The 22,067-nt window shown below is 38.0% G+C and overlaps 2 protein-coding genes across 2 annotated transcripts; both read right to left on the reverse strand.

Moving 5' to 3' along the window:
- Positions 1–3,565: 3,565 nt before the first annotated feature.
- On the reverse strand, positions 3,566–17,728 carry LOC109862052 (EF-hand domain-containing protein D2 homolog). Its single transcript, XM_020441947.1, has 4 exons — positions 17,299–17,728; positions 7,220–7,367; positions 4,786–4,920; positions 3,566–4,238 (listed from the first exon to the last, which is right to left on the reverse strand). The coding sequence occupies exons 1-4, from the start codon at positions 17,466–17,468 to the stop codon at positions 4,104–4,106; spliced, it is 588 nt and encodes a 195-aa protein (XP_020297536.1). The 5' UTR covers positions 17,469–17,728; the 3' UTR covers positions 3,566–4,103.
- Positions 17,729–18,813: 1,085 nt separating this feature from the next.
- Positions 18,814–21,829, reverse strand: LOC109862051 (E3 ubiquitin-protein ligase TRAIP). Its single transcript, XM_020441945.1, has 7 exons — positions 21,191–21,829; positions 20,662–21,057; positions 20,459–20,560; positions 20,092–20,244; positions 19,880–20,006; positions 19,644–19,778; positions 18,814–19,552 (listed from the first exon to the last, which is right to left on the reverse strand). Exons 1-7 carry the CDS (start codon positions 21,304–21,306, stop codon positions 19,370–19,372), a joined length of 1,212 nt encoding a protein of 403 aa, XP_020297534.1. The 5' UTR covers positions 21,307–21,829; the 3' UTR covers positions 18,814–19,369.
- Between the last annotated feature and the right edge of the window lie 238 nt (positions 21,830–22,067).

A 22,067-nucleotide genomic window follows, 5' to 3' on the forward strand; every position in this document is an offset into this window, starting at 1 on the left:
CTTTGCTTGTGGCAGACTCTGTCATCATTTTGGTCGCATTTTGACATTTCACATGTTGACAGACATGATTAACAAACCATATCCTACTGAGGACACAGATGGATATGGTTCTGTGACCGAAATGTTTGCTGGGGAAGTACTACGTAGTTTTCAAATTTTGCATCAGAGGCGATGCTGCGTACAACAAATGACTGCTTTGTAACAGTCGAACGTGATTGGCTCTTACTTTTAGATCCAACACATCACATCAAGTTTAGACAATTACAACTCTAGAAATGTTTTTTATTGTAGGCTTTAAAATAGTTCTTTTACGATCTCATAATATTCTTACAGATTCTTATAATAATAAAAGCAGTTATAAGCCACTTAGAGCATGCTACAGCGGTGGAAAGGATGCGCACAAAGCAGCGAGCAAGTGTAGTGCGCATCTCTTTGTAAGATAAGAAATCAGAACTTTTTTCTACTATAGGCTTTGACATTGATTTTTTATGGTCTTATAATATTCTTACAGGTTATATCTATCCCTGCAAAATGTGTATTGTAGTCATAGAGCTTATACTAATGGAGAGGCCATGCCTATATGCTAACCATAGACAGGGCCGCGCGAGGAGCAACAGAGAGATAGATTTAGTTTGTCATGGAGATAAAGGAGGGAGTGGCTCTGAACTGTGGCTCCCCCACTTTGTGTTCTCTGTTATTCTCTTCTATGAGAAGTGCCCACAATTGAAACAGAAAAATATATCTCTCTTTGTCAATACTCCTTGCGCTCCCATGGCCTCTCCATGAGTATAAGCTTTATGAAAAGAAGGCTGCTTTCCTTTTAGGAGACACAGTCGACACAAAAGTCATTCTGTCTTTGTTTCTCACTGAATACAGAACAAAGACAGAACGACTCTTGTGTCGACTTGTGTCGACTGTGTCTCCTAAAGGGTCGTCTACAATGGAGAGTTTTAGACTGTAACAGTAAGAAACTGACAAATCACAATCGATTATTCTTCTGTACTTTGTCTGTGATTGGTCAATTTCTTACTATTACGGCCTACAACTCTCCATTGTAGACGACTCTTAAAAAGAAAGCAGCCGAAGTCTAAAGAGCCGTCTACAATGGAGAGTTGTAGGCCGTAATAGTAAGAAATTGACCAATCACAATCGATTATTCTTCTGTACTTTGTCTGTGATTGGTCAATTTCTTACTATTACGGCCTACACTCTCCATTGTAGACGGCTCTTAAAACATCATATATATCAAGTATTTTGTAAAAGTTATCATTTTATTTCTTATGTGTAAAATCAAACTTACATGATAGTGTCATAATAAACAATAATAGTATTATTTTATGCAAAATAAATATAAATGTTTAATAGTATGCCATTTACTAAGGTGTATTAATATTTTTTTTTAGTTATGGCTGCTTGTGATATTGCCAACATGGGTAAAAGTTTCTATTTGGTAAAAGATTCAGTTGGTTTGAACAAGATGCTGGTTGATGATATTGGTGTATGTATTTTACATAATTAAAAAAAGAGATTTGAAAGAAAAAAATAGTACTAAATATAAATTCTGCAGGATATTACTGTTACTAGAGAGAAACCTGAGAGCGGCCACGGCCATAAGAGTTTCTGTTATAGCTTTTTGTGGACATGGTTCTTTTCCGTGCTAAGTTTGTGGACATGGTTCTATTCCGTGCTATGGAAACACCGACGTGGTGGGGATACGCACACAAGCGAGAACCGTCGTCATACATCAACATAATATGCCTGCAGACTTCCACGAGCGCACACGGCCAACGGTCTCATAGCACGGAATAGAACTATGTCCACGAAAAGCTATAACAGAAACTCTTATGGTCGTGGCCGCTCTCAGGCTTCTCTCTGCTGTTACCAATGATGGTGTGACAATCTTACGTCTGTTAGAAGTAGAACATCCAGCTGCACGAGTTTTAAATGAGTGGCTGATATACCGACGATCTCTTCTACTCTTCCATATCGTTATTATCATTTATCGATATTGAAACATACCAATAAATGATAACATATGTTTCTTATAAAATGTTAAAAAAATACGCATGTCTGGAAAATTAAAAAACATTTCTTTAAACAATTTCTATAATTATATATATCTTTTATTATATTATTATACATCTGTTTGTTTTTTTACTCTAAAAGTGTCATACCTACATCTTTGCGGTGCGAGTACATAAAGTACCTTATAAATCGAGATATTTGTTATAAAGCACATATCAAAAATTATGTAGCATATATGCAAATCAACATAGTATGTTAATGAATAACAAAGACGTTCCAGATTTCCACGTGTTTATAATAAAAATAATGTGTTATGTTCCAATGATTTAAAATTGAACGAACTTTGACTTTCTCTCTACTTTCACACGTACAATCACACATACAATCATACTTATATACATGTTCTAGTCTTGTATTATACACATACATATTGTCATATATGCGCGGCCATTTAATGTAACCAATGCAATAATTCGGAGAAATTAAAATCCCAATGAAACAACCGCGCATCGCAATAAAACTTAAGATACATGCGCCAAAAAAAAAATCTTACGAGACCTGCAAATTGTTTCTTAAGGCCATTCATCTTCTTAATTAACTCACAATTGATTTTCGTGTCAATTGGCTTTGTTTTTCATATTATATTCCTTCACGAGGATCAAAGGTAAAATTTTTATTCACAACAATTGTCTAATAGTGCCGATATAAAGCAATATATGAAAGGCGATTGATAAATATCCGAAACGAAAAAGTGAACAACATTCTATTGGATTGATGTATTTATTTATTTTTCATTATAGTCGCCTTCTACCTCGATACGTTTTGACTAACGCTTCTCGAGGGTATTTATATTTAATAGAATAAATTTCTCAAACTTTTAAAAATAGTCATTTGCAGAGCATCGATGACTTCATTGTTGCTCGAAAATTCCTCTCCACTGAGTCAATTATTCAGTTTCAAAATAACTGGAAATTGCACATATCTGAATAAGGCGGATGAGACAACAGTTCGAAGCTCAGCTCGTAAATTTTGGCTATTGCAACAGTTGAAGTGTGAGCTGGTGCATTATCAAGAATCGCTGACAGCATCTGCTTCGGTGAGTTGTCACGCAAACACTAACGCGTGCGATAATTTCGGTTACTTATCAATCGTCCCTCGTACTTATTTGACAGTATAACCATCTTTAAACTCTATTGAAATTTGTGTCGTTGCGCATCACATCTGCACGATAATAAAACTTTATTTCGAACGTCTCTAAAGTATGAAAATCCTTATCATAAAATAAAATTTCTCTATCACGCTATTGCTTTTAGAACATCTTTACACAATAGATATACGACAAACGGTAGATATTAACAATGTCTAAATTTTCGATTTGTCTACGTAAAATTCACACACATATAGAGGTACACGTACGATTATATAAATTTGGAGATATTTCTTTCTGGATATTTCCTCGACACATATTTGGAAATACAACCAATGTTGCATCAGATTCATATTAAAACGTTCAGCGTAAATAAAAGTATTTTTAAATTACTGTTATATTACTTCCTGAAATTCGTTCGTCGCTCCGAGAACGCAATTTCGCCACGATTTGTTTGTCACGGTAGAAATAAAAAAAAAAAAAATCGCTGCAAAACTGCCACGCGATCTCATAGAATTAAAGATCGAAAACATTAAAATTTCGCCGAGCTCATGTATTCCATTCGACACGCGAAAAAGGATTCGTTTATTTACGAGAATGTAGGAACGATCGGCGTGAAATCGTTTTTCGCGATGCTGACGGCACAGGAAATCGAACTCATTGAAGTAATATTTCGTCTCAATCCTTGCTTCGAATTCCTACGACAATCGCCGGTCGGTGATTTCGCGTCGCTTCGGAGCGCACTTAAATGCTTTATGGAGCAAGCTCGTTTTGTTGCTGACGTCTGTCGATATATCGCGAAACGGCTTCGACGACGGGACAAACCATACAAACAATTCGAGACGGATCCGTCTTCGCGTTCTAAACTACGAGAAGCCGTCGGGTCGCGACTTCTCCTCTCCTTCTCTCACGCAATATTTGTCCGTCGTAATTATTTGCCAAAGATCGCAGCTTTCTGCCGGAATTGCTCCCGTCTCGCCGCTTTTTCCTCTTCTTCCCGTTTTCGCTCTTCTTGCTCCATGCGAATCTCATCCTCGAACTTGGACGCCTTTCGGAGCTGCTCAATCTGTACGATATAAAACAAAGGAGGAAACGTTAATCGGAGCGCGTGCAGAATATACCTACAACTCGTTTGGGTTACGCTTTCGCGCGTACATTTTTTTTTCTGTCTTCCTTTAAGCGCGCACGACACGCTGAAGTAAATTTCTGGGCCTGTCCGGGCGTGTGTCATCTCGTGATACGTGCACTTGTAGAAAACGCGTGCTTCACACGTGCAATAAATCGGAAAAGATATTCGATAGGAAAAGCTGTATCTTTTTTCCTCTGTGTGAGATTGATAGAAGTTGACGCGTATTTTTATAGCAATAAAAAATCTAATGCTTTATAATAAACCGCACGCAACACTTACAGAAACACAACAAATAATATAAATTTTATTCCAAAACAGCGTAGAAATAAACATATCTCGGGAAAAACAAACAATAGATAATTTTTATAATTTTTTAAAATTTATTAAATATAAAAAACCGAATATTTTAAGTGTTCAAAAACCTTGATACACAAAAAACAAAGAAGCTATCGTGTTTGACAATTAAGTGATGTATAGAATGTACCTTGGCCTCGAAGAAATGTTTAGCTCCCGTGACACCAACTTCGTCTACGTCGACCTCAGTGAGTCTGGCCAGCTGACTCAATCCAGAATCCTGTTCTAACTCACCAGCGCGGGCCTTACGATAGATAAGCAGAAACTGTAACAAGACGTACAACACTGTGCAGTGACCATCAATCGAAGATATGTGACTAACTATCGACAAACCGAATCGACTTTAGACATTGCTCTTGAAAGTAACATTATTACATGAAGTATCATGTCTCGGCTGAGATTCTTCACACACACATTGTTTCAAAGATTTGCGTAAATATTGGAATTTGTGTCGTAATTGAGAAATATTATCTGTCGCGCGCGCGCGCGTGTGTGTGTGTGTGTGTATGTGATTGGCATGTAAAAACACAAAGTGATAAGATGAAGCAAAAATGCAAAAAAGCAGAGCTGTTTTTTTCACATTCAGATAACTCTATAAATAAAAAGGTCAAATATAATAAACGAACGTTAACACACAGAACTCTTGAGGAGCTTGTAGCTTAAAAAAAAATACAGATAAGTAAGAACATAAAATAATGAAAAATACAAAAATAATTGAAAACAAAATTTGTATAATCAAATAATGACGAATTCAAAATGTGCCGTGATGTGTTTGCTTTGAACATAACGTACATCGCGTGACAAGAGAAGGAGGGGAACGTGTGTGTGTCGCTGCCGATTTACGGTAATTCATACACAGCAATGAGCAAGAGGAAGGTGAGTAAGCTGAGCAAACTACTATCGCGCGCAAAGTGAATCACAGTGGCAATTCAACACAACACGTGGGGAGGAACGCGAGTCACGCGTGCACGCATCGTGTATGCTACGCTCGATTTGCGCGCAGGCTTTGTTTGCGAAATGCGGAATGTCACGTACGATTGTTCGCGCGTGCATGTCGTATTAAGTCCAACTCTCCCTTCGAGCGATGCGCCCGCGATTTTTTTCCCGCGTCATAATGTTCACCGCGTTGAACATCGAAGGTTCGCTTTAAGAGCGAAAGTTTCCAACGCTGCGTTTCGCACGCTGCGGATTGCGAAAGTATCGGTTAAGCGCAATTGATTTCGCGTGCACGGCACGTCGTTAACCAGATGTTTTCGATACTCTTCTCGAGTGCATTTGAATATATTTTCCGATTTTATCGCACACTGCGACATTGTATATTTCAAATATACATAAAAAACACAATTAAAATTTGTTCCAGTCGCTAAATGTTTTTTTACGATTTAACTTTTGCGTAAAAAACACTGTGATTTTTTATTTGTGCATTGTGACGCACAGTGATAAACAATTGTTAACCGTTTCAAAATATCTCGTGTAAAATATGTTTTGCTTCTGCGAAACGAAAAAATTACAGTTTTGCTCATATTTTTTGCAAGCAGTTTTTAAACAAGTTTCCAAATATTTTTATTGCACAGAAGGAGACGTGGACCCGAAAATAGACCTGGCTCTCCGACATGTGTAGCCTCTCTAACGCACAGCTAAATGTCTGGAAAATAAACACGCGACTATCGCGCATAACTAGCGAGTGAGTCGTGTGTTCAACATTGCATGGGGTCTACTACTATTTTTACGGGTAGAGTTTTGCTTTTATGTCCTCGTCGCAAATAGACTTGCGACGTCCAAAATTAAAATTACGTCATTTAACGTTATCCCCAAAAAGGAAGCATATGAAAATAATGAGAAAAAAGAAACAAACAAAATTACATTTGGGAGAAAAAGAAATTAGAATTACATTTTTTATATATATAGAGAGATAACTTTTTAAGAGATAATTTTTCTTTTCTAGGAGAAAAAAAATTAGAATTACATTTTTTTAAATGTAATTTTTTTTTAAACTTTTTTTAAAAAGTAATTCTAAATTCTTTTTCTCCCAAAAAAGTTATCTCTCAGAACATTTTAAACAATTCTTTGGTAACAAAACTAGATATGTAAAATATGTAAAATTTCTAGGAAATAAAACAAATTTCTTTCTCACCCCCAAAAATTGTGGGAACAGTTGGTGCGTTTTAATTGTTGCGTTTTTGCGGACTTGCACGATGTACTAGTGTTTCCGATGAATAGGATCGTGCGCAAGAGCAAAGTTATGTGCAGTAAAATCTATTTTGGTTCAATATTTTTAACGACTGCGTGCGGAGTAGAACTAATGCTGGTCAGGGTGGTCATTATGTAGAGAGAAAGAGACCGGCGGTTATGTTTGCGTTGACTATTCGGGGTCGATGGCACGAAGCGGTGCGCTAAAACTAACAAAACAGAACAGAATGGCTTTACAAATCATTTTGCCTGCGGTGAAACGCAACGTTCTTTCGTGATGTAACCGATCTCAACAGATTAAAGGCGTCNCTGATAAAATCGTATGTAACTCTTCGAATAAGGTCTTGAGATTTTTGTAAAAACAAACAACCAACCTCGCGGAAAGATATACGACCGTCGCCGTCTTCGTCGACTTCTTGGATCATCGCCTTGAGTCCGAGATGCGTTTGCGGTGCGCCCAGAACTTCCATCATTCGCTTCAGCTCGGAGAGATCGAGATATCCGTCGCGTCCGTCGTCAAATCTGCAACGATAGAAATCAGATTTATGGTTTACTTGCTTTTTTTATAAAACAAGAAAAAAAATAATTAGTAGAATTGAATCAAGTTTGTAAAATTCAACTGGCGAGCCGTTTAATTAAATTTNAAACGAATCGTTATCTCATATTCATATCATTATCGAATTAATTAATTTAAACAATGTTGAACTTCAAAGCTAAAATTGTCAATGTTGCGGATGCAAAAGAGAATTGTTTCGAACATTTAAATTATTGATTCAAGGTGAGAAAGAATAGCTGCAAAAGGTGTATAATCTATTCTGCTGACTAGAGAATTTTGCTTTCGCGACCTCCTTTCGCCACTTCGGAGCGGTAGCATTTTTAAGTGATTGACCTGCCGATAAATCATCACGATGTCGCTTGGCTTAGTCAACAAGACGCCCGGCTAAACGTATACATATACATGCTTGCAACCAGTCGNCTCCGGTTAAAACGCGATACCGCATGCAATCTAATCGGCCCGGTCGTTGAATGCGGTTGCTCGACGTAGGCAGCAAGTAGGAAGAAAATTCGGGACAGTGTCATTATTGGCGAACGGGGCTTGCGCGATTAGCAAACTCATTTCGCCAAAAAAGTCGCCTCGATAAATTGGCCTCGAATTCTCGTCATCGCGAAAATAGCTCGCGTCTATTTNGTCGAATTCAAGAAATCTGGCTTCGACGACAGAAAATGACGGTAGTTTTTATGACGAAGCTCGCTGCATCTCCGCAACTGTTGTACGAATAACGGCTCGGGAAAAAAAATAAGAACCACTCATCGCGGATTAAAACTGTATACCTAGTATATAAAAAAAAAAGATAGAATGTAGNACGAGAAATTGATTTTGATTGCGACAATCAATCAGCTTTTCTCTAACGAACAAACGTCAGTTAACATTTCCCGTAACCGTAGTCGTAACAGTGATTGTCTTAACTCGGTCGTCATTAACATTCGTGACTTTCTTCGTATTTATTACGAGGCCGACGTCGGAATTGCAATGTGTGTGTGTGTGTGTAAAAGGTAGACATTTAATAACTAGAACGTCCTTCGTTAGAAAGCGGACAAAATAAATTGACCAAGATTCTGCAGAAAATTTCGCATGTTTGCAACTTTTTATCGCTAAAAGTTTTTCTCGCAGAGAATCTCGCCGCTAGAAAAAACTTGAAGCTGTAAACTANACTTTCTCGCGCTACAAATAAGTTCGGTTCTCGAAGTGAGTAACCGCGCGATTTATCAGAACTTCGTTACATCAACGCGCGCGATATGACGTAAACTTCGCACAACAGCGAAAATGATTTTCAATGACACTTCTCGATCATCGGAAGTGCAAGACGGGTTGTTTGACATCATTATTAATTTAATCGCTCTCTCGTTGCGCGTGAAAAAAAATTGTAGGCGTGAACGATCTAAAGGTTAAGTGGATCACGTCTACGCGTGTGTCGCTCGAAACAATNAGCCGTGCGCAATTTTATATGTGCAATACTCGCGCGAAAGAACCCTTTACACATACATACATAAATAATACAAGCGCTTAGTCGAGCGCATCGTGGGATGAAATCGATNTAACCAATTGGAATTATCAAATTAATAAGCGTGTGACGTGTGATATGTGCGTTTGCATCTCTCATTAGCGTTATTAATTACTAGAGCGTTTTAATATCCAGCATGATATTATTTCGTAAAATAATAATATAACAATAATAACAACAACAACAACAACAACAACAACAACAACAACAATAATAATAATAATCATCATCATCATCATAATAATGTTCGTCGACTATTTATTATTCATAATTGTTTGACAACATGTGAAATCATTTCTTTGAAGTAAACGAAATTACAAAGCAAAGTCTAATTTTTTCGTATCTAAACTATTTCCAGAACCCGGTTTTTTTCGCAGAACAGAAGAAACGATGAGATGTAAAAGAGAGTTGCAAAATTCTCGCAGGGAAAAACAAAAGTGAANGGATTTTGTATCTTCGTATCGATCAGTCATTGTCATACGTTCTAATTATCGGGAAGCGGAATATTCAGATTCGCGAGTCTTCGCGGCAGGATGTCAATCTTATTTATCGGTATATCCACAACCGGAAACTCGTGAAATCGCGACTTTCCACGTAAGGGATAGAGAAATGCGACGACGAAATGCACAAACGTGCTTTCCAACGTGTTTCTTTTTTTTTTTACGCGGACGAGAGATCGAATCATTTTGTCAATTCGCAATACGTAAAACGGTATCTCGATCCTCAAACGACTACGTGTTCACGTTTTTTTTTCACTGTCTTACAAGTTATCAAATAATTAACGCGTCAGTACAATTAATTGTCTGTAATNAGCAGTCAGTGTTCTTTTTGAGAATTAAAATGTCATTCGCGGCATATCCATGTCGAGTTGCAATCTGTGTTATCACAGGTATGTATGCACAATACACACACACGCGATATCACAAATTATACTCTCTACATTATATAACTGGTCTATAGATACGTTGTCGTTGATATAACTATACCGGGTTAAAGATCAGTTGCACAGTAATAAACCGGTTTTTTCGTCATCGTGTTTAACGAAATCTGATAAAAGCCACTGTGCGACTTTTGTAAAAAATTAAATAAAAATAACAAAATTAAAAATTAAAAAAATTACACGCACGCTTAAACTCTCGACGATTTAAAGTTCATTCTTGCGGTTCGAATCGGTGGTTTTAAACTCGTGCACTCCTCTATTTTGATTGTCATGATATTAAAAGCGAAGAAAAATCGTTCCGCCAATTCGTCAGTAATTTTTGACCGAAGATCGTTAGAGTGCAGAAGAGCGCGACGTTAAAGGAAATTGCTTCCGCATTAGTTAACGACGTTGCTGGCGAGGGACCGGAAATTGAAGCGACGTAGGCGGGAAGATGCCGGTAAATCCTTCCAATCAGGACAAATTCTAATTATCTCGTTCGGAAGGTCAATATTCGCTCGGACCTCGCCGCCTCGGCCAATTACGCGCAAACAAAAATCTTGTCGTGCTCGTTATCTTTGTCTCACAAACTCGCTCGTTCTTCCGACACGTTCGCTGTAATTTAATGTGTCAATTAGAATTTGGTTCTTTCTCTCAAATTGCAAAGCATTGACTCTACGAAGTAAAGAGAAGAACGGCGAAAAAAAGGTAGAGATCAGGTGACCCTAAACGCGGTTAAGTAACGTGATCAGTAAGAACGAAAGATAAAAAAAGATAAAAGCATTAGATACGTCAGTGAATATACATACGTTTTTTTATTTAGCGTCGACATTGTCTCTTAAATTCGCAATTAATCTGAATATTAATCTAAATATTAATCTAAATATTAATTTAAATATTAATTTAAATATTAATCTAAATATTTTACGCATCAATTAACGCAGAGTAAATTTGATACAACGTCGAACAAAAGATAAAATGTTTGAAATGTTAGTATAGAAATATTTTCACGTAATTGCGCAAAACTTTCGTGATCTTTTGTACAATTTCTCTTTCCGACTGTAAATGCTGTTGTTACGTCACTTCGCGAACGGAATCGATACCCGCGATTGTTGCCGTGGATCGTCGCCGACTCTTTTTGCCGGGATCGCGCGTCGAGATAGTTATAATCGTTCGAGTGAAACGACCCAATCAACGTGGATTGTGTCGCGCGGTACTTGCATAAATACAACGCGATTGTTGTATGTACATACATATGAATACGTTGAACGCGCGCGGCGCAGATTTCTATTGACTTTTCGGAGATACATATAGTTGAAAAGTTGCGTATTTTGTTTTTTATCGTAAATATGTATGAACTTTTAACCACGCATCACCTTTCTCGAACTATCGGAAATATTTTTTAGTTACAAAGCTCTGAACAAACTGGTGCGATTTATCCTCTCATTATTTATAAATACCTAGTTTATAAATAGTTTACATATAAATATATAAGTAGTTTACATAAATAGTTTATATATATAATTATATAATTTAATTTACAGACAGTTTAGATAACCTAAAATAAAATCACATTTTTTTCTCGCTATTGCATTTAATTGAGAAAAAAATTACTCACTCGCGTTTGAAATTATTATATAAATATACACGTTTTATTAATGCAAAGAGTTGTAAGAAGTTTAATTATCCGGAAAGATTAAGCGCACATTTTCGCCCGACACGCTTTTCTTTCATTTAATTGCCACGAAGTGGTGGACGCGAGATACGTGTGCAATTATCACGATATTATTAACGACGCCCGATGCCGTTTCTGGTCTCGTTACCGCGGGATCGCGATCGTTCCGACCGGACTGCGCGAGCAGTTTCTCGTTCCTCGCACTTCGTTTTTCGTAGGCCGACCGAGAACTGGGTCAAGGTAAGATGTGTTGCCCGTTCTGGTCTCCCGTTTTACCCTTGTTTTCCCGAGATCGATACGACGGGTGGTCCTTCGAGGAACGACGAAGGACGTCACTGCGACGTCTTTTCCCGCGTCGCGAAGATTTACGATCCTGAAACGCATACGCGCGGGCAATTTTTGAGAAAAAAAAAATTACAAAAGTTTAATGCGAGATTAATCGCCCCCGTTAATAACGAGAAACTGGAAAGGTAAGGAGAAAATATCGCATATCCACGAGAAATTGGAAAGAGCATAATTTTCCTTGAGGAATAAAATTTTCTCGAGCCGCATTCAGAGAGAATTCGCTATTTCAGTATAATTCATACTCCATTCACAAATAGCTAGCTTTCCTCGTTGGAGACTTCGTGAGATTGAAAAGAAAAAAGATGAAAATAACAAATAAACCCGTGAATGTAAGTAAAAGTTGTTTTGATTAAGTAACACAAAACGGCTAAATTACAATAGTACACCGCGTCCGTTCTTAAATAATAGCTTCACGCAGTCGATTGACTGCGTCCCTCTCTTTAACTGTTCCATTGTATTAAATAAATGCCGGTTTGATGCGAAAGTAAAAGTCCTTCATCATTTCGTTCACACGTGGAAGGAAACAGAAGGTTGAGTTCTTTCCATCCTGAAATCTTCCACGTTTTTTAATAGCTGCTACCATTTTTTTTTTTCTACAATGTACACACCGACTAGTAACATCTCAATTGTGAGATTGCGAGAAGAGTTTTAAATAAAGATTGGAATTCCGCGAAGAGAGATACAGAAGAAGAATCGCAAATCGCGCGCATTGTGAGCCGTGGAAAACGACTTTTCTATATAAGCGCCGGGATAAAACGCAGCGTCTCTTTCCATCAACGAAACATTTATTCAAAATTGTCTAGCGGTGTTTGCCGCGAAGAAGAAGAATACTTTCGAGCACCTTCGCATCGCGGCGAGTAGAGAAATAAATTCTTACGCCGCGTTTATTTATTCGGAACGCGCGATTACTTCGAACGGCCACGAGAAGTAACGGTTCGTCGTCGTGCCACAGAGTGCAACGGGGGCGTTTTTAAGGACTTTTCTTCATTTCCTTGCTTCGGTTCTCGCATGCGGGGAAAGAAATGTCAAACGAAAAAATGGAGAAGAAAAAAATTTCGTTTCGACACAAAAATATTCAAGTGCACTTTCACAGGGTTCGGATCGAAAGATCCGGGCTTCTAAAACATTTTTAATCCTCCTCCACGTGGAGTTATCGATTTCGAAAGAGTCGGCAATCACATATATATATATATATGCATTCGCCTACTTGAGTGTCGAAAGGGTTAAGGTCGGCGTTGTCTCGCGTGTAAAGGCGAATCGATCACACCGCAATGTATGCGGTATCGTTTGTGACGGGGAAAGTTTAAACGCGCGCGTCCAATCGAACCGTGGAAAAACCGCGACTCTCGCGACCTCGCGCGACTCACGTTCGATGGGAGTTTCAAGTCGATAGACACACAGACTGAATGTAACTCTCCGACCGGTTGTAAATCACACCGTGCAGGATCATTAATCTCTTTCCGTGCTATTTACAGCCTTCATTAATACACACATTAATAAAAAAATGTGTAATATACAGTTAATGATTTTCCATAGATCGACAAACAAAAAAAAACAAACAAACTTATGTACACACCGAAGTATCGTAATCTCGTGGAGATCATCGCTTTTTTTTCACACATAAATTTAATATACGACCGGAACTGTATCGCGATGGTAGCAAAAAAGAAGAGACGTAACCGGTTGGGACGTGACGAGCGGATGTCACATGCTGAACCACCCAGCTCGATTCAATTACTTATGGTATATTCAAACGATTAATTGGAGTTCTTCAGTTTATATACGATCCGAACCGGAGGGGTCCGCAATCAGGGGGTCCCCGAAAAAAATCCCCTCTAGGAGAGCGGCTTCCTGTGAATCCTGTAGGAAATTGTGTGCGGCGCGGGAGAGAACCTGACCAGCCGTCGGCTTTCGACTCTGCTCGCTCGCGCAGGAAATGTTGGATAGATAACAACCGCATCCTACGTAAACGCATCCGCGCTCATCCGCGAACGAGCGCTATCGCGTGTCGCCGAACTAAAACCGCAACAAGACATTGTATATTTAGCTTGGTCAGAGACACAAAGGCTGATGGATACGCGTGTGTGTGTATATATATATATTGTAATATATATATATATATATATACATATTGGATTACCGCGTGATTAAGAAAAGAATTACACGTTTTTATTCTGATCGCCGCTCGAGAAAAAGATGCGACACGTTCGTGTATCGGATTATTGCAGATAAACCGCAGCGAATAAACCGAGAAGGTTGACTTGTGGTATTGTCGAGTCTGCTTGAATAGCGTTTATTATGCGTTCTGCTGAGCAGAGATGTATTACATTGCTTGTGCTAAAATCTTTTCTTCTCAAATTTCACACACGCGAAGACAAAAAAATGAGAGAAAACGTTCGATCGAAAAATAAACACAGACGTCGAAAAAACGAGACGACGTAAATACGAGAACAGGAGAGTCGTCCGTCATTCTCTTAACGCGTTACATCTTTAAAATCCCCTGTTCCGCGTTTCACGTAACGCCTTTACAAACGCACTCGACTTGGTTCTTGAATTATTACACGACCGTGGTTAGGTGTGTGATTGACTTTTCCTTTCTGTTCAAACAAGAAGCAACGGCAAAGAGCCTCTCGACGGAAAGCGGCACGTGGGTTCTTTCTTCCGTGCGTCGCCCGCAGGGCGCACGTGCGTGTCCTGCGCGCACATTACGATAATACGTCATCCGGAAGGAACGATGATTGCTGGCGCGTTCGTGTCTCGGCGCTCGTCGAAGAGAAGTCGTCCTTGTCTTTTCGCCGTGAAACCGGTTATCTTTCGCGACCTCGGGGGCGCGATAAATCGTAAAGACGACATATTTTCTCCAAAACGCGCGCCTGCGTTTCTCGCTTCGGTATCAATCCCACCTTGAAATTTATAACGCTCTCGCTCTTCTTTATTTTATTAATCCGAGCTCTCGATCTCCGGGCGTTTGCGCGCGTTCTTCTCTGTTTTCCAAATCAATTCTAACAAAGAACAGATGCCTGTCGTTCTCGAAAGATCCCGTTCGACGACGTTGTTTTCTCGTCGGCCACGTCGGATAATAAAGCGATTTTCCACGATTTATTAACGTAGAATAGGAAGAACGTACCAGAGAGAAAGAAAGAGAGAGAGAGAGAGAGAGAGAGAGCTCGTACTGATGAGGAAAATCACAGAGACGTGGAGAATCGCACGGCCATTACGAAACCACCGAGAGCGCCGAGAGATTCGTGACGTGCATTTCTCGAAGAAGAAGAAACGCAAGCTGCGCCGTGAGGGCAGACGACCTCGGGGTTCCCGTGCCCGGGAGCCTCTTGCCGTGCCCCTCTCGCCACACAATTCTCGATACCTACTGCGCCCTTTGTATCCCGGTGCGCAGGTAGGTATTTCGGAGTTAGCTTGGTAGCAAGTTTGACATCACGTACGTACAAAGTGCGTAAGACGCTCGAATACTTTCGAAGATATACTGCGAGAACAAAAATCCTTTGTACAGCGTGAAAATCTCTAAAACTAAGGAAGAAGAAAAAGAAAAGATATTTATAGCCGGTACAATCGGAAATGTGATAAGAAAGAAAAGTGACAAATTACTCTGGATTTTATTGCACCGACGTGTCCCGCAATGTAGATTGCAACAAAAATCTTTTTCGCAAATCAAATCGTCTCGTGACAGTGTGAGGACTGATGGTTTTTTTTTTACGAGAAAGTAATCGAGAGATAAAAATAAAAAACTAATAAAATAAAATAATAAAACAATAATAAAATAATAGGCTCTATATAAAGTTCAAATAAATGAAAACAGGCCGAAAAAGCCGAACGCTGATTGCCTTGAGTAAATGTTTATTTACTCAAATGTAAATCCTCAAAATCGTGACACTAAGTTGGATTAATCAGTTACGAGCGAGATTGTACAAAGACTGACATTTACTCTGTGCCGCCTGAATACGCACAGCATTCAAGTGCGCTTACTTGTATTAATTCCCAAATCACACACGAGTTCATAGATTTCGCGAAGTCGGTTATCGTGAGATGTAGGTGGATATGCGCGACGATTAAACGACGATGGTAACGCGAAAACGGATTGTTAACGGATTAGCTGAGGAAATCTCGAGAGAGAAGAGACGATCGCGCGTGAGAGAGAAATAGGTATATCTGTTCTAATTAAATACAATCTGTGCGAACGGGATCCGAACGAGAGGACATTCCTCGGGCGAGAGAGAGAAATTTCTGATCAACAACGTTTTCTATTTAATCGAATAATATCGCGTGCAAGCAAGCGACTTTAACGCGCAGCTGCACAAATCAACGCGCGCGAAGATCGCATCTGAAGTAGACGTACCTCCGAGATATTCCATCGAGCGGAGGAAATCAACGATGATCGAACTAATCTCCTTCGCTATTATCCGAATGGTACGTATTAACGTGGGGAGAAAAGAGTAGCCGAGTTTTCAAAGATCGAATAATGAAGAGTCTCGGATGTCGGGAATGAAACAATAAATTGATGTAATTTCAATTAAACAAATTTTCTCGCACTCGCACATGATAACCAAAAAACAAAAATATTCCAAACTGTGTGCTAGTGTAAAATTGTAATAAACTACACGCGATATGCATATATCGACATGTAGATGTGGTAGTATAGTGCGTTTTATCTCGTTTCTACGAACAAAAAGATTGAGAGAAACTAAAAATTTCGAGGAAATCTTTGTGACGTTCTGAAGTGAATCAGAATTATTCTATTTGTGAGAAAACTCAAAAAATTTTTACGATTAAAAGATGTAATTCACTGAGCGAATTTGTGAGACATTTGTTAACGAAGGAAAAAAAATTTAACGGATTAAAAAAAAAATCTTATTCCACAATGGACGTCATTAGTCAAAATAGATTTAAATTCGCTCGCGTGGACGTGCGATTCGAAAGTGTTTGTCGCTAATGACATTTGTTCCGTTTCGATGACGATAAAACTCCGGCGACATTTATCTCCATCTGATTACACGTGTGCGTGTGTGTGCGTATTCTCCGAGGCTGACTCGTAAAAATAAACAACTAGGCGCAGAGTGTGTGCCTATTAAGTTGATAATATTATATATAACACAAGCCACTTAACACAGTCGCAGGTGCGTTTAAGACAAAACGCGTCTTGTGCGTCGCAAAAACAAAGAAACTGTTTAAATGTTTCTCGAAGTCTATGAGTCTAATTACCAGTGCTTTTGCTAATCGATTTTACAGCAAGAAATCTCTCGATTCCTCTTCTCTTTTTACAGTTTTTTTCACTTCTTGCAATTCCACTTTGGAAAGTTTAAAAAGATCTTTTGAGAGAAACAAACGCGCGCCGTGTGTACAAAACCGGTTAATGTAATTCATTGATTGTATTTCTCGACCGCGCCGCGACAAGGATCGGGCAAACAAGAGATGACGAAGGGAAGAGTATGTACTCACCTGTTGAAGGTCTGCTCGTACTGCTTGATCTCGCGGCGCGACAGCTCGTGGAATTCCGTGTACACGTTCACGAACTTGTACTGCTTCTTCACCTCCTTGCCCTCCTCAAGCTCGTCGTTGATCCTCTGTCGCCTGCTGAGCAGGCTGCTGAGTTCGGCATCCGCTGGCATAGTCCGGGCCGCGAGATCCTGACGGAGATCCTTCGATTCGAACGAACGTTAGAACGTTTCTCGACTTCTTCGCGAGAAGTCAGAAAAGATGCCGCGGATTCCGTTTCGATTTTGCGTCGCAAATTGCGAAGCGCGATTGTCGCAAGTCAACGAAAGACGAGAGTTTGTCAAAGGTCAGATTTAAGACGGTGTCAATGTTTACTCTTCTTCTGACACAAACCACACTCCGCAAAGCAACCGCATGGACTGACGCGGAGCCGCGCGTACAAGCAAACTGGTAGCCGCGCGCATGCGCGCGGTGTCCCTCGCAGTAGTTTTCGACGAAAACTTTGCTTTTTCGTCTTCGAATTCGCGCACAACTTTCAAAAGAGCGCGATATAATGCGGTTATTGCTCTTTTTCGATTCGAAAGAGTGCGTCACGTCAAAACTCCAGCGAGAATTGCTCACTTCTATTTACAATTTGTACAGTAAACTCGTTCGCAGTGCAAATATCAAGTGTAATACAAAGTAGCGACGTTAATAAAAAGGAGCGGAGTTTCTTCTTGCGCTTGTAAAAGTTCGCTCGAAAGCTCCGCGAGTTGCGATTCGATTTTCTTGTATAACACAGCTGGTCGGTTGCAACATGTGACGCCATCGTGCTTTCAAAATCGATGCGTATGTCTGACCGTTTATACATACACGTGTGCATGCTTTCTTCTCGCGTTTTGTTTTCCATCCGTCGTCCGGAGCACGTCGACCGTGAAAATGTATAATTCCCCAACTGTATTATCATAATGCGGTGCGGTCGTGGGGCCGTGAACGTAATGCGGAAAATGACAGGCAATGAACGCAATATACCCGGGTTTGACTTCACCCGCACACACTTGACAAGTTTTCTAAAAAAAATTTATATTATAGTAGCACGAATATTTTACTGAAATTGTGATGCGCATTAAAAAGAGAAAGTCGAATATTTACATACATTACGTGTTTTTGATCCAACACTTGTGTGTGTTGCCGTAACAAATAATCTTTATTGTTATTTAGTATATATACAAAAAGCGAATGCGCAGCTATAATTCTCGGAATAGAGTTTTGCTTGCCCTGCGCGACCTCTTTCTCAAAGAACTTAAATCACAAACTGAATGTAAAATAAGAGACAAGGATCTGTAACTTTGCGGATGACGCGTGAATTACCAATAGCCGCTAATCATTTACGGTGTCACGCATATCGCTAAAGATTAACACTTTCGTATCAGAGATGACGCGCACGTGTTGTTTTGTCAATTGCAACAATGAGATTATATATTTAAAAAAAATGCAGTTTATTTGTGTATTAAATAACAATTATCATGTAAAATAAGCGTATAAATATATAACTTTTACACAAACAGACATTTGTTTACAAAGCATCATATTAGAAAAATAAAGAAAACCATATATTACATTAAAGAAATTTAGATTAGTCTTAAAAATCGAATAATTTTTCAATTTAAAAACTGCTACAAATGTGACATCAAATGTAGACATGTTTCCTGTAATATAATACGTTTGCAATTAAAATTTTACGTCATTCTGTTCCAATCTTTCGATTTACATCTGATCTCATCCGAAGATTGTAGCAATACAAATTTTATGCACATTTAAAACTACTACTGAATTCATTTTCTTTGATTACAAAATTACAAAATTCTTATTTATCTATTAAAGTCACATACATTTTGATGTTAAAACAACTTGTCTACAAGTTGCGTTGGTTTGTTCTCTTATATCGAATAATGAGAAAATTTTAATTTTTGTTGCAAATAAATATCAACTTTTTTTTATTTAAAAAAAATAACTTCTTTTTAGATTCCAGTTAATTATATCGTTACAATTTCTATTATCAGTACAATTTCAAGAATATCGTTTGTATACAAATTTACGAAAGTAATATAGTATCAATTTTTTTATTACCACCGGTATCAAGTTTTGATTGTTTTATTTTTGCTTTTTCTTTGTTTTTTTCCACGAACAAACGAGATGATCGACTAGGAAATATATCGTATTTGGCATGTCCTCCAAAGCCGTCAAAATTCATCATACTATTGTCACTGACAGTCTTCTAGAAGAAATATGAAAAACATTCCTCTTAAAGTGATATTAAACATTATAAATATGCAAATGTGTAAAATGTAGATATGAACACAGCTTACTTGATTCGGTTGATTAAACTTTGACTTTTTTGTCAATATAGAAGGTACCTTTAAATGATTACTAGATCGCTTTATTGGACAACACTTCAAGAACGTATCTTGCAATTTTTCTTTTTCTGAAGTATTGCTAGAATCCTGATACGGAAGAAACTGCTAATGTTATATCCAGTTTTTGCATTTATATAAGTCAAGAAAGTCATACATTATAATAATTACTATTTTCGACTGTCACTTACTGTATTTTTGCTCTTCACTGAGCCTTTGTCTTCTGCAAGTTTTATTGTATCCATAAATACCTTTCTCACCTCTATCACCTCCTCCTTGAGATCTTCATTTGACAATGTTTCACGACTAGTCAAGTTACTGAAAAAATTTATAATTTGTGACAATGTAACAAAAATAGTTTGCAAAACAGAAATTTAATTTGATAATTTAAAATATTGCATACAGTTTTTCATAGATTTGTCGATTTTCTTCTCTCAACTCCTTGCAAGTGTTTTTTTCTAATCTTAATTCTTCCTGTAATTGTTTCTTTTCTTGTTGTAACATGTTGTACATGTCTCTAAGTTTTGTTCTCTTTTGATGATTAAGTTTTAATTCTCTAAAACAAATGTAAATAAGATATATTAAAGATTTTCATTATTTTTAAGTTTTTCATTTATTTTTACATGATAAAAAGACTGATTATGAATTAAAGTTTTGAGAAAATACAAGTCAAATTCTTGAAAAAATTTGTTTTTTGAGAACTCTAAATTATTTTTTGGTTCCTCTATGGTAATATACATCTTCTAATATAATTATTTATATAAAAGTACCTTTTCAATACTGATACATATGTGGCAAGTGTGTTAGCATCATGTGTTTCTGCCAACATTGCATCCACCTCGGGTATAGAAGTTTCTATTAGATTTTGAATGCTATAAAATAAATATAAAATTGTAAAAATGGTTTTGAAATTGTACTTTTGATTACATTTGGTATGTCTAAAACTGATAAAAGAATATTATGAAAAACATACTTTTTTAAGAGACCAAGTTCTTTTTTCAACAATTTAATCTCATGCTTATAGGTATTTATTTCTTCATTAAATTTTTTGAGTTCTTGATTTTCATGTCTATAAAACTCAAGCTGTTCCTTAAATGCAAGAATCGCGCTTTCTTTGCTCTTTATACTACTTTCAACTTTTCTAACTTCCTGTCTCAAGCCGAGTGTCTCCTTTTCTAATTTTTTCTCTATTGCTCTGAGAGTATCGATTTCTCTGTCCTTCAGCTTTATCTGAAAATTTAGATTTTCAATTCTTTGCTGCAGAAACGACGGATCTTCTATGATACTATCATTGTTCGAAAAATTGAAATATATCTTGTGTATAGTGTTCTTGGTTGCTCTTTCGCGACATTGCGGACAACTCTTTGACCTGCAATAAGAATTTAAAACAAGCTTCAATTTTATTGTACACATATAATGTATAAATTCCAAAATAAAACACAAGTATTTTGAACAATAAGAAAGAAAAAGAGACAGATACGAATAGAATTAAAATTACAAACCTTTCAAGCCATTGTTTCAAGCATTCATGATGAAAAATGTGTCCACAAGGTGCACTAAAGATCTCGCTGCATGCCAGCACCATGTCGCTGCTACATATCACACATACTACATTCATTTTAAGCGTTTCATAACAATCACGATCAACCGCCAAGAAGTCAACTTGCGCCCAATGCAAATTATAAACAATAATATGCGCTAATAGATGAATTGGTTTGCCAGTTTCAAATCGAAATTGTTCATATTTTGCTGGGATATTATGTCATTGTGACTGCTTTGTTTGTCCACACATTTTTGTAATTAAAAAATGCACCAAAATATGTATACGTAAAATTCAGTAACGATCGCGCGTATCAAGGTTTGTTTGTATTTACTGCAAGTCGCATACACATCGGTTATTCAATCGACTTTTACATCGACTTTAACCAGAAAAGAACTATCGTAGCGACATCTATTTTCAGGTGTAGACAATCCCAGTCAACACAGTCGGTCGACAGAGTCGGTGCGTACAATATGCTTATGAAAAAGCATATTGTAAAATATTTTAATAGCGATTTCGGCTGGTTTGCACCGATTGTACATTTCGGGTGTCGGTGCAAATTGTGTGTTCGGCTGGTCGAATGGCAGCAGTTCTTTGCTGGATCCGCGTATTCGTCTGAGCTCAGTACACCGCATAGGTTCATATTGGGTGTACACAAAGTGGCTCTCACAAATTAGTCGGAGCCAGTTACCCAGCAAACATCACGTGTCAGCACGCCGTGAAAGCATGCCATGTGAACAATATATTGGTACAGTGTTGTTCAGTGATGCCACGCGTTGGTATGCTAGCAAACTGATATCATGGCATGCTAAAAATAATGAGATAAATGACGACAGAGG

Source organism: Pseudomyrmex gracilis, unplaced genomic scaffold, assembly GCF_002006095.1.
Source record: "Pseudomyrmex gracilis isolate BER0280 unplaced genomic scaffold, ASM200609v1 scaffold_1321, whole genome shotgun sequence".
NCBI lineage: Eukaryota > Metazoa > Arthropoda > Insecta > Hymenoptera > Formicidae > Pseudomyrmex > Pseudomyrmex gracilis.